The sequence below is a fragment of the Callorhinus ursinus genome, unplaced genomic scaffold, assembly GCF_003265705.2.
Source record: "Callorhinus ursinus isolate GAN/ISIS: 27379988/994484 unplaced genomic scaffold, GSC_fseal_2.0 scaffold25, whole genome shotgun sequence".
Taxonomy (NCBI): domain Eukaryota; kingdom Metazoa; phylum Chordata; class Mammalia; order Carnivora; family Otariidae; genus Callorhinus; species Callorhinus ursinus.
Window position 1 is genome coordinate 39,126,464 of NW_027397087.1, and position 21,063 is coordinate 39,147,526.

Genomic DNA, 21,063 nt, shown 5'->3' on the forward strand with positions numbered 1-21,063 from the left:
ATGTTGGAACTGGAATTATGCTTACTGATGTATATTTATCAAGTGCCAAACTCCTAGGTTGAGAATGTCCCAGAACATCTAGGTTATCAAAATTTGAACTGTTTCCTCCCAGGTTTCTGAATCTGCCTATCCAAATTTCATAACATTCCATGTTCAACTCAAAAGTTTCCTCTTCCGTGAAGACCTCCCTGATAACCGTGATCAAAATGTACTGCTGTCCTTCACCCCCTTGTAGCCCCATAAATCTTCCTGTAGGATTTTCTTGTGGTTCTTAAAGCATCTCAAGTTTGTTTTGTTTTATTTATGTTTTTATTTATTTAAGATTTTATTTATTTATTTGACAGCGAGAGAGACAGCGAGAGAGGGAATACAAGCAGGGGGAGTGGGAGAGGGAGAAGGAGGCTTCCCACCGAGCAGGGAGCCCAATGTGGAACTCGATCCCAGCACCCTGGGATCATGACCTGAGCCGAAGGCAGATGCTTAACGACTGAGCCGCCCAGGAGCCCCTGTTGTTGTTGTTTTAAAGATTTTATTTATTTATTTGAGAAAGAGACAGAGAAAGCACAAGCAGAGGGAGGGGCAGAGGGAGAAGGAGAAGCAGACTCCACACTGAGCAGGAGCCCACGCCTGGGGGCTCGATCCCAGGACCCTGAGATCATGATTGAGCCAAGTCAGATGTTTAACCAATTGAGCCACCCAGGTGCCCCAAAGCACTTTAACTTTGTATAGCCATCTGATTCTCTACTGGGAGCAAAAACATGTTTTGTTCACCTCATTACTCCCAACAGTCCCAAGCACAGTCCTTGCAAATAGGTACATGATAAATGGTCACTGAATTAGAATTCAGTGGGACTGGAAGCCTACTGCTAAGAAAATACTTCAGACCTGTGGGAAACTGTGAAACAAAACTCTAAGCTCAATGATGGTGAATGAAACTCTTAGGACTTGGAGGAAGAGAACAAACCCATACATAGTCTTAGGAAAGCATCTTGAAAATAAGAGCTTATTACCACACTGAGGTTAAGAACATGTGAGGAGGGGCACCTGGGCAGCTCAGTCAGCTCAGCACCTGACTCTTGATTTCAGCTCGGGTCATATCTCAGGGTCATGCGATTGAGCCTTGTGTTGAGCTCCCTGCTGGGTATGGAGCTTGCTTATGATTCTCTCTCCCTCTCCCTCTGCCCCTCTCTGGCTGCATGCACTTGGGCTCTCTCTAAAAACAACAACAACAACAAAACAAAAAACATGTGAAGATATGAAAAGTATTCCTCAGTTCAATCTCCTTACTGCCTAAAGACTTCTCAAAGTTGTATTCTTCACTAAGCCAGATCCTTACCTATTTCAATCTGCATGCCTAAAAGATCATTAGGAATAAATTTTTTGTTTGATTACTCATAGATGATAGCAATAACTTTCCTACTTACTTAAAATTAAGAAAATTTTTGGGCACAAAAGAATCCTGAAATCAGAGATCTCAATGTTATTTTGTATCCTAAATTTTTGGCATGGTGGAAGTACCCACCCATGAAGTAGCATTTCAAAAATCTCAGTTCAAAAATCTCTAATTCTGAGGTACACCCAAGTACACCCAAGTTTTACCAGCAGTTTCTGAGTTTCAAATGGTCTCGACAGGTTACAGTTAATACTAAATCTTGACTCCTTTTTTCATGATTCCAGAGAGACTATGATTCACCGAGATCAAAGATGGCATTCAAGAGTAGCACAATTACTGAGTAGACTATCCAGGTCTAGAGACTTCCCATTTCTCCACAAGCTCATCAACGGCCAAATTCAAAGAACTATAGGTTTTCCCCTCACAGCACCAGCCTGTGGCAGAGGACTGAAACAAAGAGAAGTCAGTGCCAGGGGAAACAGAATTTAATAAAAAGAAGCTATGGTTCATAATGATGCAGGTTCTATATTCCTAAAAATTGTTCATCCTATAAAGGCACAAGAAATAAATATAAATGTGGTAGGATCTTTGTTTTTCTGTGTACAGAATATGAGGTTTACAATGATAGCTAATTCCTTACTAAGAATAAATGTTTTCCTACTGAGTTTGATTCCTGAGCTGGATGCTCCCTGAGAACACCAAGATGTTTAAAACACAGTCCCTGACATTTGTTTCAAAATAATTGAGGGTAGGGGGTGGGTGAGAGGCTATCAGTGAAATAAGATTGGTTACAGATCACTCTGAAAACAGATTATGTGTGGAAGTTTATGATACCATTTCCATGCCACCCAAAGAGATCTGAGGATTTTCTATTATATAATGTGAAAAAGAAGGTTTCCCGCCCTCACAGAGCTTACAATCTAGTGGTAAATACAGAAAACAAAAGTATAAGATAAATTGCATCATAAGGCTGTGTAAAGTTCAATACAAAATAATTGGTATTATCTGGCTCAGGTCATGATCTCAGGGTCCTGAGATGGAGCCCTGTGTCCGGCTCCCTGCTTAGCGGGGTGTTTGCCTCTCCTTCTCCCTCTCCTCCTCCCCACTCTACTCCTGCTCTCAGTGAAAGTTAACATAGTAAAACAAGAATTTCTACACACTAGTGAGAATATTTTGCTTGGAGAAAAGGTTTCACATTTATTTATCTTATATGCACCTTGTGAATAATGAGGAGTCACTAAGAGTTTTTAAGAAAAGGGTGGATATAATGAACACAGTTTTAAGTATGTTTACCTGTGTGGTCTCCTGTGGGATCCAATCAATACAAGCAAGTTTGGCCACTGCCATGCCTATAGGAATGCTCTGACTGTAAGCTGCCCACAACGGAAGGCCAGTGAATTTTCTGACAAAGAGTCTTTCATTTATTTCTCCTGAGCTAAAGCATTTCAAAGGAACCTATATTCTGGAAATAATGCCTGAAGACCAATCACAGGAAAGAAGAACTGAGAAATTTCACACTTCTGATTGGGCAGTACAGGGGCCCTGAGACCACTGGTCCTCTCTCCTTACCTTAGTAAACTTCTCTTTTTCAGAATAATGCTGTGTGTGGCTTGGATATAGCTCCCTATTGAGCATCAAAAGCAGAAGCTAAATACTATGGAAATAACACTAACAAGGCAGTGACAAGTGAATTCGACAGAGACCCACTTCAGACAATCATCTGGCTATCCACATCCTCTAAGCCCACGGTATGACTGAAGTTGTGCACAGATGTCTTTCGCTATCTTAGGTTTTAGCCCTTGATACATCACTTCTAAGCCAGAGGATTAACCAATAACATCCAGCACAATATTAAACTGTAAATTTTCACGAGGGAAAAATTCACCAGGGTTAAGGAAGTACAGCAAGAGGACAACATAATAGGGTACAAATAGCTCTGGCCAAGAGCAAAGAAACTAGGATCCTAGGCCTAACTGGACTGGTATGTGATGACTGTAAAAGAGTCACGTAACTTCTTGGGGCTTCGGTTTCTTTGCCTAAAATAGTCATAATACCATTTACCTTGGAAACAGAAGGAGAAATGACCTAAGCGGATTCTTTTTGCTCATGCACCTGTTTATAAAGATGATTTTGCCTAACTTTGTACTTTTGGACTCTTCTCTCCTGAATGTTGATTCTCAAAATCCTGAGCTAAATGACATTATTCCTATTTTAAAAAGAAAGTGAGGCCCCAGAGTGCTTTGAAAATCAATATTCAGAGCAAATGAGCAAAAGGTTAGCACAAGTCATTTCCCCTTCATATTCTCTCAATAAGTGATTCTCAATGAGGATAATTAGTTAATTGGTTTCTCAGCTTCTGTGACCCTAAAATAGAGCCTAGCAGGTAAAGATACAAAGAATACCCTCTATCTTGATAGTACCTGGAAACCTGCCAAGCCCTTAAAGACATGGAATGTTTTCTATTCACAGCACTTCCCAGGGCACATTCTAGGAGCATGGTGAAGGCACTGCTGAGTTAATCAACTTAGTCAAGGACTATCACTTCCCCATCTGGATGTAGACCAACTAAAAGATAATCTTTATGCTCACCTATCCACAGCTCTGTCTAGCAAGTAAAACAGAGCCTGAAGTACCACATGCTGGACTGACTTGTGGGGGTGATGCAATCTGGCAGTGAAGAGGGCAATGGAGGCTCCTGTTGGGTCCCGAACATTCTAGAAGCAAATAAAACAAGAAATATTTAGAAACTAAATAGAAAATCACAACAATCACTTAGGCTTCTATATCCTAGACAAAAATTTCATATGAAGAGAAGAGATGCTGGCAATACTTTTCTGACTTGCATCAGTTACTCCAGGAAGAGAAGAATGTTTATTTCATCCCATGCCTGATTCTTAGCAGCCCCTGGATCATATTTGTGTGGTAGGGAAAAACTACATTCCCTTAACTTGTCAATGGCAGAGAGATTAAAGGATGGTCTACACTGGGTGCCTAGCTAATTTCCCAGATAGGATGGCAAAAGAAACATACATCAGGGGAAAACCACAGAATACAACCATGGTTTCCATGCTCTGCCTTAAAAGTACCATTGTATATTTATTCAAAAGGCTGTGATCTCTAGGTGGAGAGAGCTTGAATCCAATAAGAATGGGCCTCTGAGCCACTGTATACCAACCCAAAGACCTTGACTAACCTTAATAGACCAATGAAGAAACTCTGCTTGACCTACAGTATAACTGATTCTTAATAATTTCACTTGTTACTAGAATTATTTTGCGTAAACTACACAGCTGCTTCATGTCTGCTCTGGAATGCTGAGACTCTCTAGATTCAGGATAAGGTATCTAGGAACAAAATCCAAAGAGGACAACAGCTACAAAAGGAAGTAACGAGACACTACAAGAAGGGTTCATAAAGACTCACTAAGATGGTGAATTTCCCACTAAGGATCTCAGAACGGAGAGGTTCCTCATGAGGTTTCAGCTTCACAATGCCTTCCTTCCTTCGTGTTTCCTAAGAATAAAACACAGCAGGATAAATTAATATGAAAATACTGTATATCCAGGACAGCTTTATGTAACCATCAAATCTCAGAGATAAGGGACTTCAGAAGTCAACGAATTGAATCACGAATTCCTTTGTAACATCCTACAGGCCAACTGAGTGTTAATCTGAATTTTCGTCCAATGCTACCTTATCAGCCTCTTAGGTATGATACTTTCCTTTTATCAGTGAGAATCCTAACCCCGAAGATCAACTAATACGTATTGTTAGAGTGCAGGGTCAAAGTTCTTAAGCATACATCAGCAGTGATATTGCAGCAAGATATTAAATATGCACCAAAAAAATGTCTGGAAGCAGACATCTTCACACATCCGAGGCTGAGGCCTCCTGCATCTTAAAAAGGAGCCATCCGTCCCCTCGATATGTTTTCCAACAAGACCTACCATGACCTCATTTCTCTTATATCCACAGCAAGATTCTCTAGGCTCATCCTCAGTTCCCTTGTACTAAGTCTACTGCATTCTCATTCCCCCCAATCTAACTACCGCACTGAGAACTGCCGCTCCAATGCCAGGACCTTCCTTCCTGTCAGTGAACCCAGTGGGCATTTTCAGCTCTCCTTTTATATGACAAGGTTGACCACGCACCTTCCCTTTCCCCTGAGACATTCTCTATCAGAGATAGAGAATACTCTCTCTGTTTTCTTATTTCTTCAACTACTGCTTCTAAGTCTCCTTTTTTTGTTTTTTTGGTTTTTTTTAGAGAGTGAGGAGGGGAGGGGCAAAGGGAGAGGGAGAGTGACACGGGGCTAGATCTCACGACCCTGAGATCATGACCTAAGTTGGACACTTAACCCACTGAGCCACCTAGGTGACCCTTGTGGGGTTTTTTTTTATTTGCATTCATTTGTTCACTCAATTAATTCACTGGCTCATTCATTTATTCTGCAAATATTTGTAGAGCAATTATTATATGCCAGGCACTGAGCTAAGTGCTAGGAACACATTGGTGAATGAAACACACTAGGTCTTTGTTTATATTTTTGCCCAATTCATCCTTAAAATAAAATTCAAATGCCTTCAGAGGCAGGGCAGCAAGTGAAGACAGTGTTTGTGCTAGGATTAAAGGAGAGTGCATGCCCTACCTAAAGCATTCAAATTCAACTCTTAAGACAATACTGAACCAAAGATAGCAAAAAGTCTGATGTGATATTCAGCCCTACATATCTTCTTCTCATATTCTCCTGGAATGACCTCACTCTTTCTCACGGCTCCAATATTCAGCTCTACTTTGGTCACTTGAAATCTCTATTTCTGGTCCAGATTTCTTTTCTGAACACCATTCCAACTTCTTAGAGAACATATCTATTTGGATATCCCAATGGCACTTCAGACTTAACACGACCAAACTGAACTCATGACCTATTTCAGTGTTTCCTAAAATTAGTGAATGCTACTACCATTTACCCTGCCACCCAAGACAGACCTGGGACTCTTGACTCTTCTTTCCTTACACACCAGTTTAATCTCTGCACCTGGAACATAGTACATATGCAATAAATATCTGTTGAAAAAATGAGTGAATATTGTAGGAGATGACCCACAAGATAGGCATAAGTGAGCTTTTTAGTCTTGCACTAATCCTGGCATGCCTTGTCCTCCTTTTTTAATTTAGAGAGATTCTACATGTCTTCAGAAGGATTTTCTGACTTCAAGGTAGGGCTCCTAGATACTGACCTGCTTTTTTTTAATGAGAGTGGGACCACTTCGTGTAGTGTGTGGCACAGAAAACAGCAACATAGAGAGCCCAACTGCCACAGATCCGACCCCCCCCACCCAGCTACATACTCTGTAGGAGTGGAACAACTCTATGGCACGGAGCACATCAAACTTCCGGGCCATGAGGAACTTGACAGCCACATTCCAAGAGAGGGGGGAAACATTGTACTGAACTGTCCACTTGTTAATCTCTTCAAGAAACTGCTTGGTGGCCTGTTTGACAAAGAAAATAAAGAAAATTTAGTTAGTAGAGAACATATTTATGGAAACAACAAACAAGCAAGAAAAAAATATCATCCTCTCCTCAAGCAAGTCTGAACCCAGAGTTTCCTACAGGGAGCAGGGAAAGACAAAAGCTGGAAAACAGGTCTGAAAGCAGAAATAGTTAAAATTTATACTACGCAATGAGGCCAGAAGCCAGAGTTAGGTTCAGAGAGCAGGGCTTAGCACGGGGATGCATGAAGAAAAACTGAGGGGGGAGACCAAGGCACCCAAATGGGATGCAAATTACTGGCCCCAAAGCTAAAAAACAGCAGTCTGGGTTTTCTTGTTATTTTTTAAGATAAAAGAAGGTGGATGGGCCCTTTGAAGGGTTATTACATAATGTGCATCATGGTACAGCAGTCTAAGCTGCTGTTTTGGTCCCAGCAAGCCAACTGGATATACAGCAAAACCATCAGAAAATGGTTTTGGCTTTGGAATTAGCAACACTATTTGAGAGCAGCAAAGCTATTAAGAAGAATTTAACAAATCAAAAGGCCAAATGTTCTTTGCCTGACTGACCCCACAGGACCTCTTCATGCTTCACATGGCATCCCAAAAACCGGACACTAGTGCCCAGAGTCATTAACAGCCCCTCTGGATAGTGGCTGTTGGGAGAGGGTGGAAAGCCTCATATTGGGGGAGGAGGAGATCATTTTCACTGTCTGATCCCAAGCTGGCAAGATGCCTGTTTCTAGAATTGTTCCTAACCCATGTCCTTCTATCCTCTTTCAACCTATTTCTCCTTACATTTATAACCCGGTTTCTGCTCTAGCCAAACTACTCCTCTGTTTCTTGAGTTTTTGAATAGGATTTACATCAGGATTTTTTTTTTTTAAGACTTTTTATTTTTTTTTACGTAATCTCTACACCCAATGTGGGGCTCGAACTCACAACCCCGAGACTGAGAGTCACAAGCTCCACCAACTGAGCCAGCCAAGCACCCCTACACTGGGATTTTTTGCATGCATGTTCTCAATTGCTGAACATTTTCTGCATGGCTATCTGGTCCCTTCCACCCAGAAACTTTTCTCACATGTTGGTCCAAAATGTGACCAACTCGATGAGAATTCTGAAATTTAACTGATCATCCAATCAACCCACAGTTAAGATGCATTTATTCATTTAAAGATTTTATTTTTTTATTTGACAGAGTACGCGAGCATAAGCGGGGGAGTGGCAGGCTCCCCGCTAAGTAGGGAGCCCAATGCGATGCAGGGGCTTGATCCCAGGACCCCAGGATCATGACCTGAGCCTAAGGCAGATGTTTGACTGGGTGAGCCATCCAGGTGCCCCATTACGATGTATTGATTTTTTTTAGGATGTTATTTACTTATTTGACAGAGAGAGAGAGAAACAACAAGCAGGGGGTGCGGCAAGCAGAGAGAGGGAGAAGCGGGCTCCTGCTGAGCAAGGAACCCAATGCGGGGCTTGATCCCAGGACTCTAGGATCGTGACCTGGGCCGAAGGCAGCCACTTAACTGGCTGAGCCACCCAGGCGCCCCAATTAAGATATATTTATTAAACTATTACATATTTATTAACTACTTGTTAATATCTGTGCTAAGAAATACAAGGAATGCAAAATAAGGTTTGCTCTAAAAGGTGTAATACTAACCTACTATGTGGCCATGGACAAGGTAATATTCTCTTCATCTCTAATTTTTCAGTTGAAAAATAAGGGGAGGGGCACCTGGGTGGCTTACTTGGTTAAGCATCTGCCTTCAGCTCGGGTCATGATCTCAGGGTCCTGGGATCGAGCCCCAATGCAGGCTCCCTGCTCAGGGGGAGTGTGCTTCTCCCTCTCCCTTTGCCACTCCCCCACCACTCATGCTATCTCTCTCTCTCTCTCTCTCTCTCTCAAATGAATAAATAAAATCTTAAGAAAGAAAGAAAGAATAAAGAAAAAAGACAAGGGGAGAAAGAGTAACAAGCAACTGACTTCAGAATCTTGGCAATAAGTCCTACCTTGCAAATACAATTTGAATTGCTACATAATATTTTTTAAAAATTTTTTTAAAAGATTTTATTTATTTGACAGAGAGAGACAGCTAGAGAGGGAACACAGCAGGGGGAGTGTGAGAGGGAGAAGCAGGCTTCCTGCTGAGCAGGGAGCACAATGGGGGGGGGTTGCGCTCGGGGCTCAATCCCAGGACTCTGGGATCATGACCCAAGCCCCAAGCCAAATGCAGACGCTTTAAACGACTGAGCCACTCAGGTGCCCCACTACATAGGATTTAAACAACTAGCAAATTAGAGTCCCAGGAAAGTCAGCAATACTTCATAAGAGAGCACCTGATTCATTGCCCAATTTCTAGGAAAAAGACACTTTATAAATCAGAGTAAAATCTAAGAGGACAAAGGCTGCACCTGAGCTTTAGAACCTTTCAACGGAGGCAATATAACTTACACCACTGGAAAAGGAGAGAACCAGCAAAACTTATCAGGAAAAGTGCGTAAAAAGAGCCAAGAAATAAAGGCCATGAAGAAAAGCTTTCAGATGATCACTTTGGCCCAGAACCAGTTTAAGTGGGACCAGAGAAATGAGTCCCGGAGAAGACAACAGGACAAACTTAGAATGCTCCACCAGAAAACAGTTTGAGTTGCCTCTGTGGGGTGAGTGGCCAGCATCAGAATGAGGAAAGATGGAAGGGAAAAAAAGAGAAGTGGGCATAGAAAGATCCCAGAAACAAAACCTCAGCCAGCCTGGAAGGTCCCCAGGAGATTTTGTAAAGGGTTGTTTTTTAATTAACATATCATCTTTAAATCCAGCCCTCTCCTGGGCTTGGCTGAAGCTGCCTATAAAAAAAAAACACCAGAGTAATAATAAACAGACAAATCAATATGCAGGTAGGAGGGGGAAATATAGTTAAATAGCTAGGGGGTGATATGAACTCCTAACACATCCAATTACTAAGACGGTTTTTCATTTTTCATAAATAAGCCACGTTTCAATAAGAGACATGCAGCTTTCACACACTTCATACTGTCTTCCTTCTTATTAAACTCAGTTCCTTCAAAGTTCTTAATGTCCTGTAGCTCCCAAGAGCTACTGCCTTGAGCTGACCTCTGTCCCCTGCTGGTCAGGATGTTATTCTTGGCTTTAAGCACGGGAACAATTCCTCCTGATTTGGCCTGACCAGGCCTTGCATGAACAGAGTCCAGTGTACTGTAAACAGTGATGTGATATTTACAGATACAAATACACATACACACACACCATCTGTTATGTTCAGCCTCAGATTCACCATCCTGCATTCTTATCCCTCTTGTGGAAGAGACAAACCTCTTAAAGAAGTCAGAAAAGATGGCCTCATCTTCAACAGTTTTTCTCTAGAAAGTTAGTAAGTTATCTTCCTCTGTTTACACATGAATTCAGCACAACCACTAGGTATAGACCAATTTGTGGTCCTATTGGTACCAGAGAAACAAGTCCCAGCAATTTTAATGAACAACACACTCTTCATAAGGGATAATCAAAATTCCTGAAATTAATATTGTGTTATTTCCTGGTGAACAGAAGAATGAGCCAAAAGATGAGTCACGGCTTATAAAATACTTCAACTCAAGGTCAATGGTTTGAATCTATCTAGGTTTATGAGTTAACTGTAAGTTGTTAACACCTGGCAACGAAGGCATGGGTCACAGTTCAAACAACTTTGGTCTTCCTTTGGGAAAAAGGTCTGAACTGAAGTACAGAAAAACTAACATTACCACTTATAACCTTCCTCAATCCACTTTTTAGGTACAGGTAAGATTGGTTTAATCATGTTTAAATAGATAAAAACAAGTTTCTGGACTACAGCCATGAGGATAAAGACACTAGGGATCCTGTAGATGTAAGATGGCTGATATATCTGTCAATTAAGTGGATTACACCCTAGACACTATCCACTGCTGTTAAATATGTTACTGGAGAGAATAAAATCAAAAGTCTTCATGTTACCTCAAATTCTCAAGAGCAGCTATGATTTTGAGACGAGCTGTAGGCAAAGGCCTAGCCAACCAAAAGATCAAGAAAAAAGATGCTGGCATGCTCAGTTCCACAGTATCTTAAATCCTGTGTTCCAACACAAATGGGAGAGAATGAAGAGCCAGACCTATAACAAACCTAATTTGAAAGAAACAGAAAACTTGTCTCCTGGTATATATCAGCCACTGAACAACGAAAGAACAAATCTACTAGTCTAGTGGGTTTGGGAGTCAGAAAGAACCCATCCTCTCACTCTCTGCTGTGTGATATTTCGGCAAGTCATTTAACCTCTCTCAGCCTCAATGCCCTCTGCAAAGATAAGGCATGAATGAGACAATGGATAGAAAAGCACCACAGTATCTGGCAAGTAGTAGGGAGTCTCTGAATGGATGTTCATTCTTTTTCTTTACTGCAGTCATTTCACATTAAAACTTATTTCAATAGAGTTCCTCAGAATCAAGTGATATGTTTCTCTTTAGCCTTTAGCAATTCAATCTCTCTAATCCACTTTACCCAAAAGCATAAATTTAAATTAGAAACCTCCAAAATGTGTTCAACTGCAAGACAAAAGTCTCTAAAGGAGCAACTTCTCATTCAGGGCTCTGCACAATACAGAAGAAGCTGGGTTGGGAAGTATTTATACCACTCCCCCTCCCATCTCTAAATCCTTTTGTCCCTTTCAGACTACACTGGCAGCTCTGGGGATTAACACTGCCATCCGAGCATTAAACTGACTAGAGAATATTTCTCATTAAAATAAAGGAACAACTTTGTACAGGACACACACCATGCAAAAAAATGCAGTTACCCTGCACTGAATACCTAAATAAGGAAACTGATTCAATAGAAGACTGCAACTGCCTACTACCTCTAACATGTTTTTGATGTTACCTCTGTATTTCATCAAATATGCTTTTTCATCAGTTTCAGTGACACGCATTAGTAAACTATCTTTCCTTCATTGTGAACAGTTGTGTTTTTTCTTTAAAGATTTTATTTACTTATTTGACAGAGAGAGAGAGAGAGAGAGAGAGCACAAGCAGGGGGAGCGGCAGGTGGAGGTAGAGGGAGAAGCAGGCTCCCCACTGAGCAGGGAGCCTGATGTGGGGCTTGATTCTAGGACTCTGGATCATGACCCCAGCTAAAGGGCACATGCTTAACTGACTGAGCCATCCAGGCGCCCCATGAGCTGTTGTTAAGCCTAAACTCTTCATATCAATCTGCAAGGAAACAGAATCTAAGCTAAGGCACACTAGCTTGCTACCATGCAGTGAGGTGATATTTGTTCCATTTCTAAACTGAAAACTATCATCTTTCCATTAGCCCTTTGTTATTGTGCCTAATATGGAAATAAACCTAGTTCCTTTGAATTAATATTTACTTGTTTATCTCAAATATCTTCACTTTATCCGGAAAAATTTGCCTTTCTTTAAAATGTAATTTTGGGGCACCTAGTTGGCTCAGTTGGTTAAGTGTCTGCCTTCAGGGGTGCCTGGGTGGCTCAGCTGGTTAAGCATCTGCCTTTGGCTCAGGTCATGATACCAGGGTCCTGGGATTGAGCCCCGCATTGGGCTCCTTGCTTGGTGGGGAGCCTGTTTCTCCCTCTTCCCCTGCTCATGCTCTCTCTCTTGCTATCACTCTCTCTCTCTCTCTCTCTCTCTCAAATAAATAAATAAATAAATAAAATCTTTTAAAAAAGGGGGATCTGCTTTCGGCTTGGGTAGTGATCTTAGGGTCCTGGGATCCAGCCCCACATGGCGCTCCCGAGTAGGGAGCCTGCTTCTCCCTCTCCTCCCCACTTGTATGGGGGAGAAAATTACTTTTTCTTTCTTTTTTTTTTTTTAAGATTTTATTTATTCATTTGAGAGAGAGAGAAACAAGCAGTGGGGAGGGACAGAGAGCAAGAGAAGCAGACTCCCCACTGAGCAGGAAGCCCAACGTGGGGTTGGATCCAAGGACCCAGAGATCATGACCCAAACTGAAGGCAGACGCTCAACCGAGCCACACAGGTGCCCCAAGAAAATGTTATTTTAGAAGAGCCAATGCTTTCTTTTTTTCTAAATTTTAATTCCAGTATAGTTAACATAGTGTTATGTTAGTTTCAAGTGTACGGTAGAGTGATTCAACACTTCTATATATTACTCAGTGCTCATCAAGATAAGTGTACTCTGAGCCAATGCTTTCTTTTAAAAATTATTTTAGAGAGAGCACGCCCAAGTTGGGGGAGCGGCAGAGGGAGAGAATCTTCAAGCAGACTCCCTGCTGAGCTCAGAGCCCACACCAACACAGGGTGCTAAATCTCACAACCCATCAGTTCATGACCTGAGCCAAAACCAAGAGAACAATGCTTAACCGACTGAGCCACCCAGGCACCCGGAGCCAATGCTTTCTTAAATAGGATTTTATTGCATCTGGGAAGGAAAAAGTTTTAAGAAAAATTTCTGATTTCATCATATTTTAAAACAAAGGAAATTTGCAAAAAAGAAAGTTATCCATGATCCAATCATCCTATATAGTTTTCATATTTTTAATAATTTAAAAATTAAAGTCAATGGAAAAATACCAATAAATATATAATTATCTAAATATACATCCCACAACCTCCCCCCCCCAACTCTTGCGGGGTGTGAAGAAGAAAGAGGGACTATTCAAGGGTATATTGTTCTAGTTGAGGGAATCCTGGCCTCTCTGGGAACCTGCCGTAACTAGCAGCAGTAGTATTCCCTTCAAGGCGACCAAACAGTAGAGTTCTTTCAGGCAGGTGGTCATGTAGTCAGGCAAACATTCACAAGTATTTGCTGGGGGTCTACTCTGTGCTAAGCAGTATAGTAGCTGTACAGGAGACAAATTTAGAGAGATAAAGACTACTCTGAGCACTTTACAGTCATTTAAATATGGAGACAGAAATATAAATAATCACTGTCATATAATTTTATACATTCTAGGACATATCTACACAGAGTGCTATGGAATTCAAACTATCTCTAGGACAATTTTTTTTTTTTAACCTTTTTAGAGGAGTGCCTTGAAGGATGCGTAGGAAATTGCCAGGCAGACACAAGCATTCTAGATGGAGAAAACAAAATGTGTAGAGACAGAGTTGGGAAAGAACAGGAATTATTGGAGACATGGTATAGCTGGTGTGTCCAGTTTGTATCACAGAGAATGGAGGGAATGACCTGACTTGGAGACTAAGCCACAACTGGAAGGCCCTTGTATACTGTGCTCTAGATTCCAGGCATGATCCTATAGACATGAAGGAGTCAACAGAGATCTTTAAGCAAAGGGCTGAGATGATCACTTTGGTCCTCCTGTCCCCCTCAAAATTATTGTTAGCAGTAGGGAAGCCAAACTGGAAAAGGAAAGTTTAGCAGCAGGAAGGCAAGTTCTGTGAAGGCAGGGATCACTGTCTATTTTATTCACTAGTTCCTAGCACTATGCCTGGCACAAAAAAAAATCTCTAATAACATCTCCTAACAAATATATATGACAAGTGAATGAACAATAGAACTCTGAAGAACATTAACATTTAGACAGAAAAAAAAGGGAGAGCCAAGAAACTTTTAGGATTTACTTTTAAAAATGCCAGTGATTACTTCTGAAACCAATATATGTTAATTGAATTTAAATAAAAATTTAAAAAAATAAATAATACCAGTGACCACTGAGTATCAAAGAAATGTAAATTAAAAAACAAAAGTTGTCAAATAGCCCTTATTTAAAAAAAAAATACTAACAGACTCAGATTAGTTTTATATAATGTTCTCCTAAACCTTCATGGGACAAATAGCTCTCATGTTACATAAAGTGCAGTATAACAGAGGAAATACACATCATAACCAAAGAGGGCTTATCCCAGGAATGAAAAGGCAATTTAACATCAAGAGATCTATCAAAGCAATTTTTATGTTAACAGATACTAAAGGAGAAAGAGTATATAACCTTCTCAACAGATGATGAAAATGATGGGATAAAATTCAACACCTATTTATGATCTTTTTTTTAAGATTTTATTTATTTATTTGACAGAGAGAGAGAGAAAGTGAGCACAAGCAGGGGGAGAGGCAGAGGGAGAAGCAGGCTTCCCACTGAGCAGAGAGCCTGATGTGGGGCTCAATCCCAGGACCCTGGCATCATGACCTGAGCCGAAGGGAGACGCTTAACCAACTGAGCCACCCAGGTGCCCCTATTTATGATTTTTTTTTTTAATGTAGCAAACTAGGAATAGAGGGAATTACCTTAATTTGGTAAGGGTTATTTAACAGAAACCTAAGCAATAATCACATTAAATGATGAGACATCAGAAGTTTTTTTTTTTTTCCTGTTAAAGATTGGAAGGCCAGGAGGCCGCTTACTACCCCTCCTATGCAACATTGTACTGAAGGTCATATACTGCAACTAAGACAAAAAGAAACCTGGTGCATAGGGGCGCCTGGGTGGCTCAGTCGGTTAAGCGGCTGCCTTCGGCTCAGGTCATGATCCCAGGGTCCTGGGATCGAGCCCCATGTCCGGCTCCCTGCTCAGCAGAGAGCCTGCTTCTCCCTCTCCCTCTGCCTGCCACTCTGCCTACTTGTGCTCTCTATCTCTCTGTCAAATAAATAAATAAAATCTTTAAAAAAAAAAAAGAAACCTGGTGCATAAATAGAAGAACTTTAAAGAACAGAATAAAATCCAGACATAATCCTGTGTATGCAGGATTTTTGTAGCCAATCCTTTGTTTATGTATGATAAAGTGATATGCCAATTAATTGAAAAAGCATATTTTAAAAAGGCACATTATATGAATTTGTTCATTTATATGCATAAAATACTTATAGAAGGATACACAAAAACCACAGAATATTGATCACCTCTGGAGAGAGGAACTGAATTGGGAAACAGGCTAGGAAAATATAAACTTCCATGTCTTTTCAATTTTAAGTCATGTCCATGCATAACCAAGTCAAAAGCTAAATAAAATGTATAGATTTAAAAAGATAAATGTTAAAAAGATGCCATCTGTCTACCAATTAACAAAATTAAAAAGACTGAAACCATAAAGGATAGGCAATAATATGGGAAATAGGTGCATACAATGTGGCAACTATATATAATTCATGCTACTTCTTTATATCAATTTGCCACTGACAAGGCAGTTTTAAAAGTGCAAACCCTATGACCCACACCACCCCTCCCAGAAATCTAGTGTACAGAAATATAAGCATGAAGGTACAAAGCAGACAAATATGTATATATATATATATGGGCTCATGTTGTTTCTAGTATTTTGTCATTAGAAACAATGTTGCAGTGAATACTGGATATGTGGATATTCACTGTAGAGTTCTTTTTTTTTAAGATTTATTTATAAGACAGCAAGAGAGCATGAGTGGAGGGGAGGGAGAGAGAGAGAATCCTCAAGCAGACCCTGATGAGCATGGAGCCTGATCTGAACAGAAATCAAGAGTCGGCCCCCCAGGGGCGCCTGGGTGTCTCAGTTGTTAAGCGTCTGCCTTCGGCTCAGGTCATGATCCCAGGGTCCTGGGACCGAGCCCCGCATCGGGCTCTCTGCTCCGCAGGAAGCCTGCTTGTCCCTCTCCTGCTCCCCTTGCTTGTGTTCCCCTCTCTCGCTGTGTCTCTCTCTGTCAAATAAATAAAAATCTTAAAAAAAAGAGAGTCGGCCACCCAATGGACCCAGGCGCCTCTGTAGCATTGTTTCTAATGACAAAATGTTAGAAATAACCTAAATGACCAACAATAAGAAAATGTCCATATAATTGGCTACTATCCAGCCAAAACACGTTACATTTTTCTGTTAAAAACACTAAGATACCCCAAATATGGCATTAATCTGTAAAACACTGAATCAAAACCTTTTGTTTCCACATTTTTAAATTTTCTTTTAGAAGAAATAAAATGGAAAAATATACATGAATTTCAAGTTAAATCCAAATTAGTTCTATTTGCTTACTTAAATTACTATCAATATACTTAAATTAGGGGCACCTGGGTGGCTCAGTTGGTTAAGCGTCTGCCTTCGGCTCAGGTCATGATCCCAGCGTTCCTGGGATCGAGCCCTGCATTGGGTTCCCTGCTTCTCCCTCTCCCTCTGCCTGCCTGCCTGCCTACTTGTGATCTCTGTCAAATAAATAAATAAAATTTAAATATATATATACTTAAATTATACTATAATTACTACTACCACTAAAAACTTTCTAAAAATGAAAAAAAATCAAAACCTCCATGGACATTTGGACCTCCAAATTTCTAATCAAAAAAAGCTGGAAATTAAAACCAAATTTGTACAGCCATTTCTACCTGTAAATGGTCCTCATTTTAACGGCAATAACTTTTTCATTTATTTTCCTTTTCAAAAAAATTTAATTCCAGTTAACGTAGTTATATTAGTTTCAGGTGTATCATATAGTGATTTAACAAATCCGTATCTTAGTTAGTGCTCATGATGATAAGTGTACTCTTAATCCCCATCACCTATTTCACCTATCCACTCACCCACCAACTCCCTGGTAACCAGCTATTCTCTAAAGTTCTGAGTCTGTTCTTTGGCTTGTCTCTTTTTTTTCCTTTGTTCATTTCTTTCTTAAATTCCAAATATGAGTGAAATCATATGGTATTTGTCTTTCTCTGACTGGCGTATTTCACTTAGCACAATACTCTCTAGATCCATTCATGTTGTTGCAAATGCCAAGATTTCATTCTTTTTTATGACTGAATAATATTCCTCTGTGTGTGTGTGTATGTGTGTGTATGTGTATCTACACACACACATCTTTATCCATTCATCAACTGATGGACATTTTGGGCTGATTCCATATATTGGCTATTGTAAATAATGCTGCAATAAACATAGGAGTGGCATGTATCCCTTTGAATTAGTGTTTTTATATTCCCTGGGTAAATACCCAGTAGTGGAATTACTGGATCGCAGGGTAGCTCTATTTTATTTTATTTTTTATTTATTTATTTTTAAAGATTTTCTTGGGGCGCCTGGGTGGCTCAGTCGTTAAGCGTCTGCCTTCGGCTCAGGTTGTGATCCCAGGGTTCTGGGATCGAGCCCCACATCGGCCTTCCTGCTCAGGCAGGAGCCTGCTTCTCCCTCTCCCACTCCCCCTGCTTGTGTTCCCTCTCTTGCTTTCTCTGTCAAATAAATAAATAAAATCTTAAAAAAAAAAACCTTAAAAAAAAGATTTTATTTGAGTGATCATGCAAGCAAGCACGGGGGTGGGGGCAGAGAACAGAAGAAGAAGGAGAAGCAGGCTCCCCGCTGAGCAGGGAGCTCAACCCTGGGCTAGATCCCAGGACTCGGGGATCATGACCTGAGCCAAAAGCAGACGCTTAACAGACTGAACCACCCAGGCGCCTGGGTAGCTCTATTTTTAGTTTTTTAAGGACCCTCCAATAGTATTTTCCACAGTGGCTGCACCAGTTTGCATTCCCACCAATAGTGCAGGAGGGTTGCTAGTTCTCCACATCCTCACCAACACTTGTTGTTTCTTGTTTTTCATATTAGCCACTCTGACAGGTGTGTTTTTCATTTATTTCTTAAAAAGAAAAAACAATTTTTTCATTAAAAAAATGAATATACCATAGATCAATTAACCAAGTAAAAAACTGTTAACCTTTCAGTGGTTTATCATGTGCGTTTCTAGTCTACCTCCACCTTTCAGTGGTTTATCATGTGCATTTCTAATCTACCTCCAGCTGGGGTCAGCTCCTGAATCATTCTTAGAGCTGCCAAAAAATATATACAGGAAGGCAGGTAGTGCTTTCAATCAGACCTGCTTCACATCACTTTTTTAAAAAAAGCATTTATAGTGTGCTCAAGTTTATTCTACTCATTGAAGGGAGGGCAGGGGCGCAAGAACACCTTGCTCCAGGGGACCCAAACAGACCAGGGTCTGCCACTAGCCACTGACAGAATGCTGAGGCACAGAGACAAGTGGTAATGAAACAAGAAAGGAGGTTATTGCAGCAAAGCCGACCCTGGGAAGAGAGTGGACCAGAGTCTCAAAAGACTGTCTCCAAAGTGGCGAAAATACTTCAGGTTTACATCAGCAAAGTGTGGGACAAAGGTGGGTGCGTACACACAGGTAGGAAATAAACGTCAAGTTGAAAATTGTCTTGAAGTCAATCACATTGTCTTGCTGCTCAGGGGAGTCCTTATTCCTTGAGGGAGTCCTTTCGGTTCCTAATACAGGATGCTTTGCCCCAGGGTCTTTTGCCTGAGTTAAGAGATAAGCTGGAAAGAATTTAGTCAATTTAAAAGTTTGAGGTCAAAATGGAGGTAGCTGAAGTCCTCTTTCCCTCACTTTTCCTTCATTGTTTCTACTTAACTGCTCTATTTCCAAGGACCAAACTATTTTTTTTTAACATGGATAGAAGTTTTTTTTAGGTGGGGAGGGGCAGAGGGAGAGGGAGAAAGAATCTTAATTAGGCTCCACACCCAGCATGGAGCCCGAATCAGGGCTCAAACTTACAACGTGGAAAACATAACCCGAGCAGAAATCAAGACTCTGACACTTAACCAACTGAGCCACCCAGATGCCCCCCATGGATAAAACTGTTTAAAAATTATTTTCATCGTCATTTTCTGTTTTTTTAATTTTCTTTTTTTAGAGATTTTATTTATTTGACAGAGAGACACAGCAAGAGAGGGAACACAAGCAGGGGGGGTGGGAGAGGGAGAAGCAGGCTTCCCGCTGAGCAGGGAGCCCGATGTGGGGCTCGATCCCAGGACCCTGGGATCATGACCCGAGCCGAAGGCAGATGCTTAACGCCTGAGCCACCCAGGCGCCCCCATTTTTTTTTAAATATTTTATTTGTGTGTGTTTGTGTGTGTGAGAGAGAGCGAGAGCACGCAAGCGAGCAGGGGGAGGGGCAGAGGGAGAGAATCCCAAGCCCTCCCACTGCAGGGCTTGATCCCACAACCCCAAGATCATGACCTGAGTCAAAATCAACAGTTGGATGCTCAACTGACTGAGCCACCCCGGAGCCCCTCTTTCTTTTTTTTTTTTTCTGAAAGTTTTATTTATTTATTTGATGGAGAGACAGTGAGAGAGGGAACACAAGCAGGAGGAATGGGAGAGGGAGAAGCAGGCTTCCCGCTGAGCAGGGAGCCCGATGTGGGCCTTGATCCCAGGACGCTGGGATCAGGACCTGAGCCAAAAGCAGATGCTTAACAACTGAGCCACCCACGCGACCCTCCTCTTTCTTTTTTTAATGCTATCCTTCAAAAAGTTAGAGAAACTACAGGATATTTTAATGTTTCCAAAATTTTTTCTTCTGTAATAAAAGAAATTCTGTATCTCACTCTTCCTCATAAGACATGACATACAATTCCTAGGCCCATATATTATAATGGGGTAAACATTTCTATCTTCCAGTGGTTCTCCAATTAGGTTCTCTTTACCAATATTTCAAATACCAAGTCCCTTCAGAAGATACAGTAAATGTATCTGTTTATGAAAGATAAATCATTAGTAAGACTACTCCTGGCAATCTGGATAACTCAGAACCAGTGACTTTGGGAACTCACAACCAGCGGCTTAGAACACTGCATGGTGGGTATTCAAAAATTCTCTTACTTTAAAAAATAACCCCACATTATCAAGTCTCTTTATTCTGGTATCCATGTATTTTTTTTTTAAGATTTTATTTATTTATTTGACAAAGAGAGAGAGAGAGATCACAAGTAGGCAGAAGGGCAGGCAGAGGGAGAGGGAGAAGCAGACTCCCCGCTAAGCAGGGGCTTAATCTCAGGACCCTGGATCATGACCTGAGCCTAAGGCAGATGCTTAACCTCCTGAGCCACCCAGGTACCCCTCTGATATCCATGTATTGCAAGATACAAAATCTCTTTTACGTATGAAGAGACCAAGTGAACTTCAAACGCAAAGCCCTACAAATCCCATCAAAAATACTAAGGCCAGGGATACCTGGCTGCTCAGTAGGTAGAGCATGTGACTCTGGATCTTAGGGTCAAGTTCAAGCTCCACACTGGATGCAGAGATTACTGAAAAACAAACAAATAAAATGAAATTACAGTTTACTTTAAAAAATGCTAAAGCAAGATAACCAACGTCCTGATGAAATAAAATGGGAATGGTACTAAACCCCAGACTCTTCCATCTATTACATCGAGCACTGTGTAAGAA

General features: G+C 40.9%; 1 protein-coding gene across 3 annotated transcripts in view; it reads right to left on the reverse strand.

The window, feature by feature from the left end:
- PTPN9 (protein tyrosine phosphatase non-receptor type 9) overlaps positions 1-21,063 on the reverse strand; it is an 88,732-nt gene that overhangs the window by 33,257 nt on the left and 34,412 nt on the right. For all 3 annotated transcript variants that reach the window (XM_073877396.1, XM_025884579.2, XM_025884578.2), the window contains exons 2-4: positions 6,745-6,888; positions 4,817-4,906; positions 3,983-4,107 (exon numbers count right to left, since the gene is read on the reverse strand). In XM_073877396.1, coding sequence (XP_073733497.1) covers positions 3,983-4,107; positions 4,817-4,906; positions 6,745-6,888 — 359 coding nt within the window. The remainder of the gene's footprint in view (positions 1-3,982; positions 4,108-4,816; positions 4,907-6,744; positions 6,889-21,063) is intronic.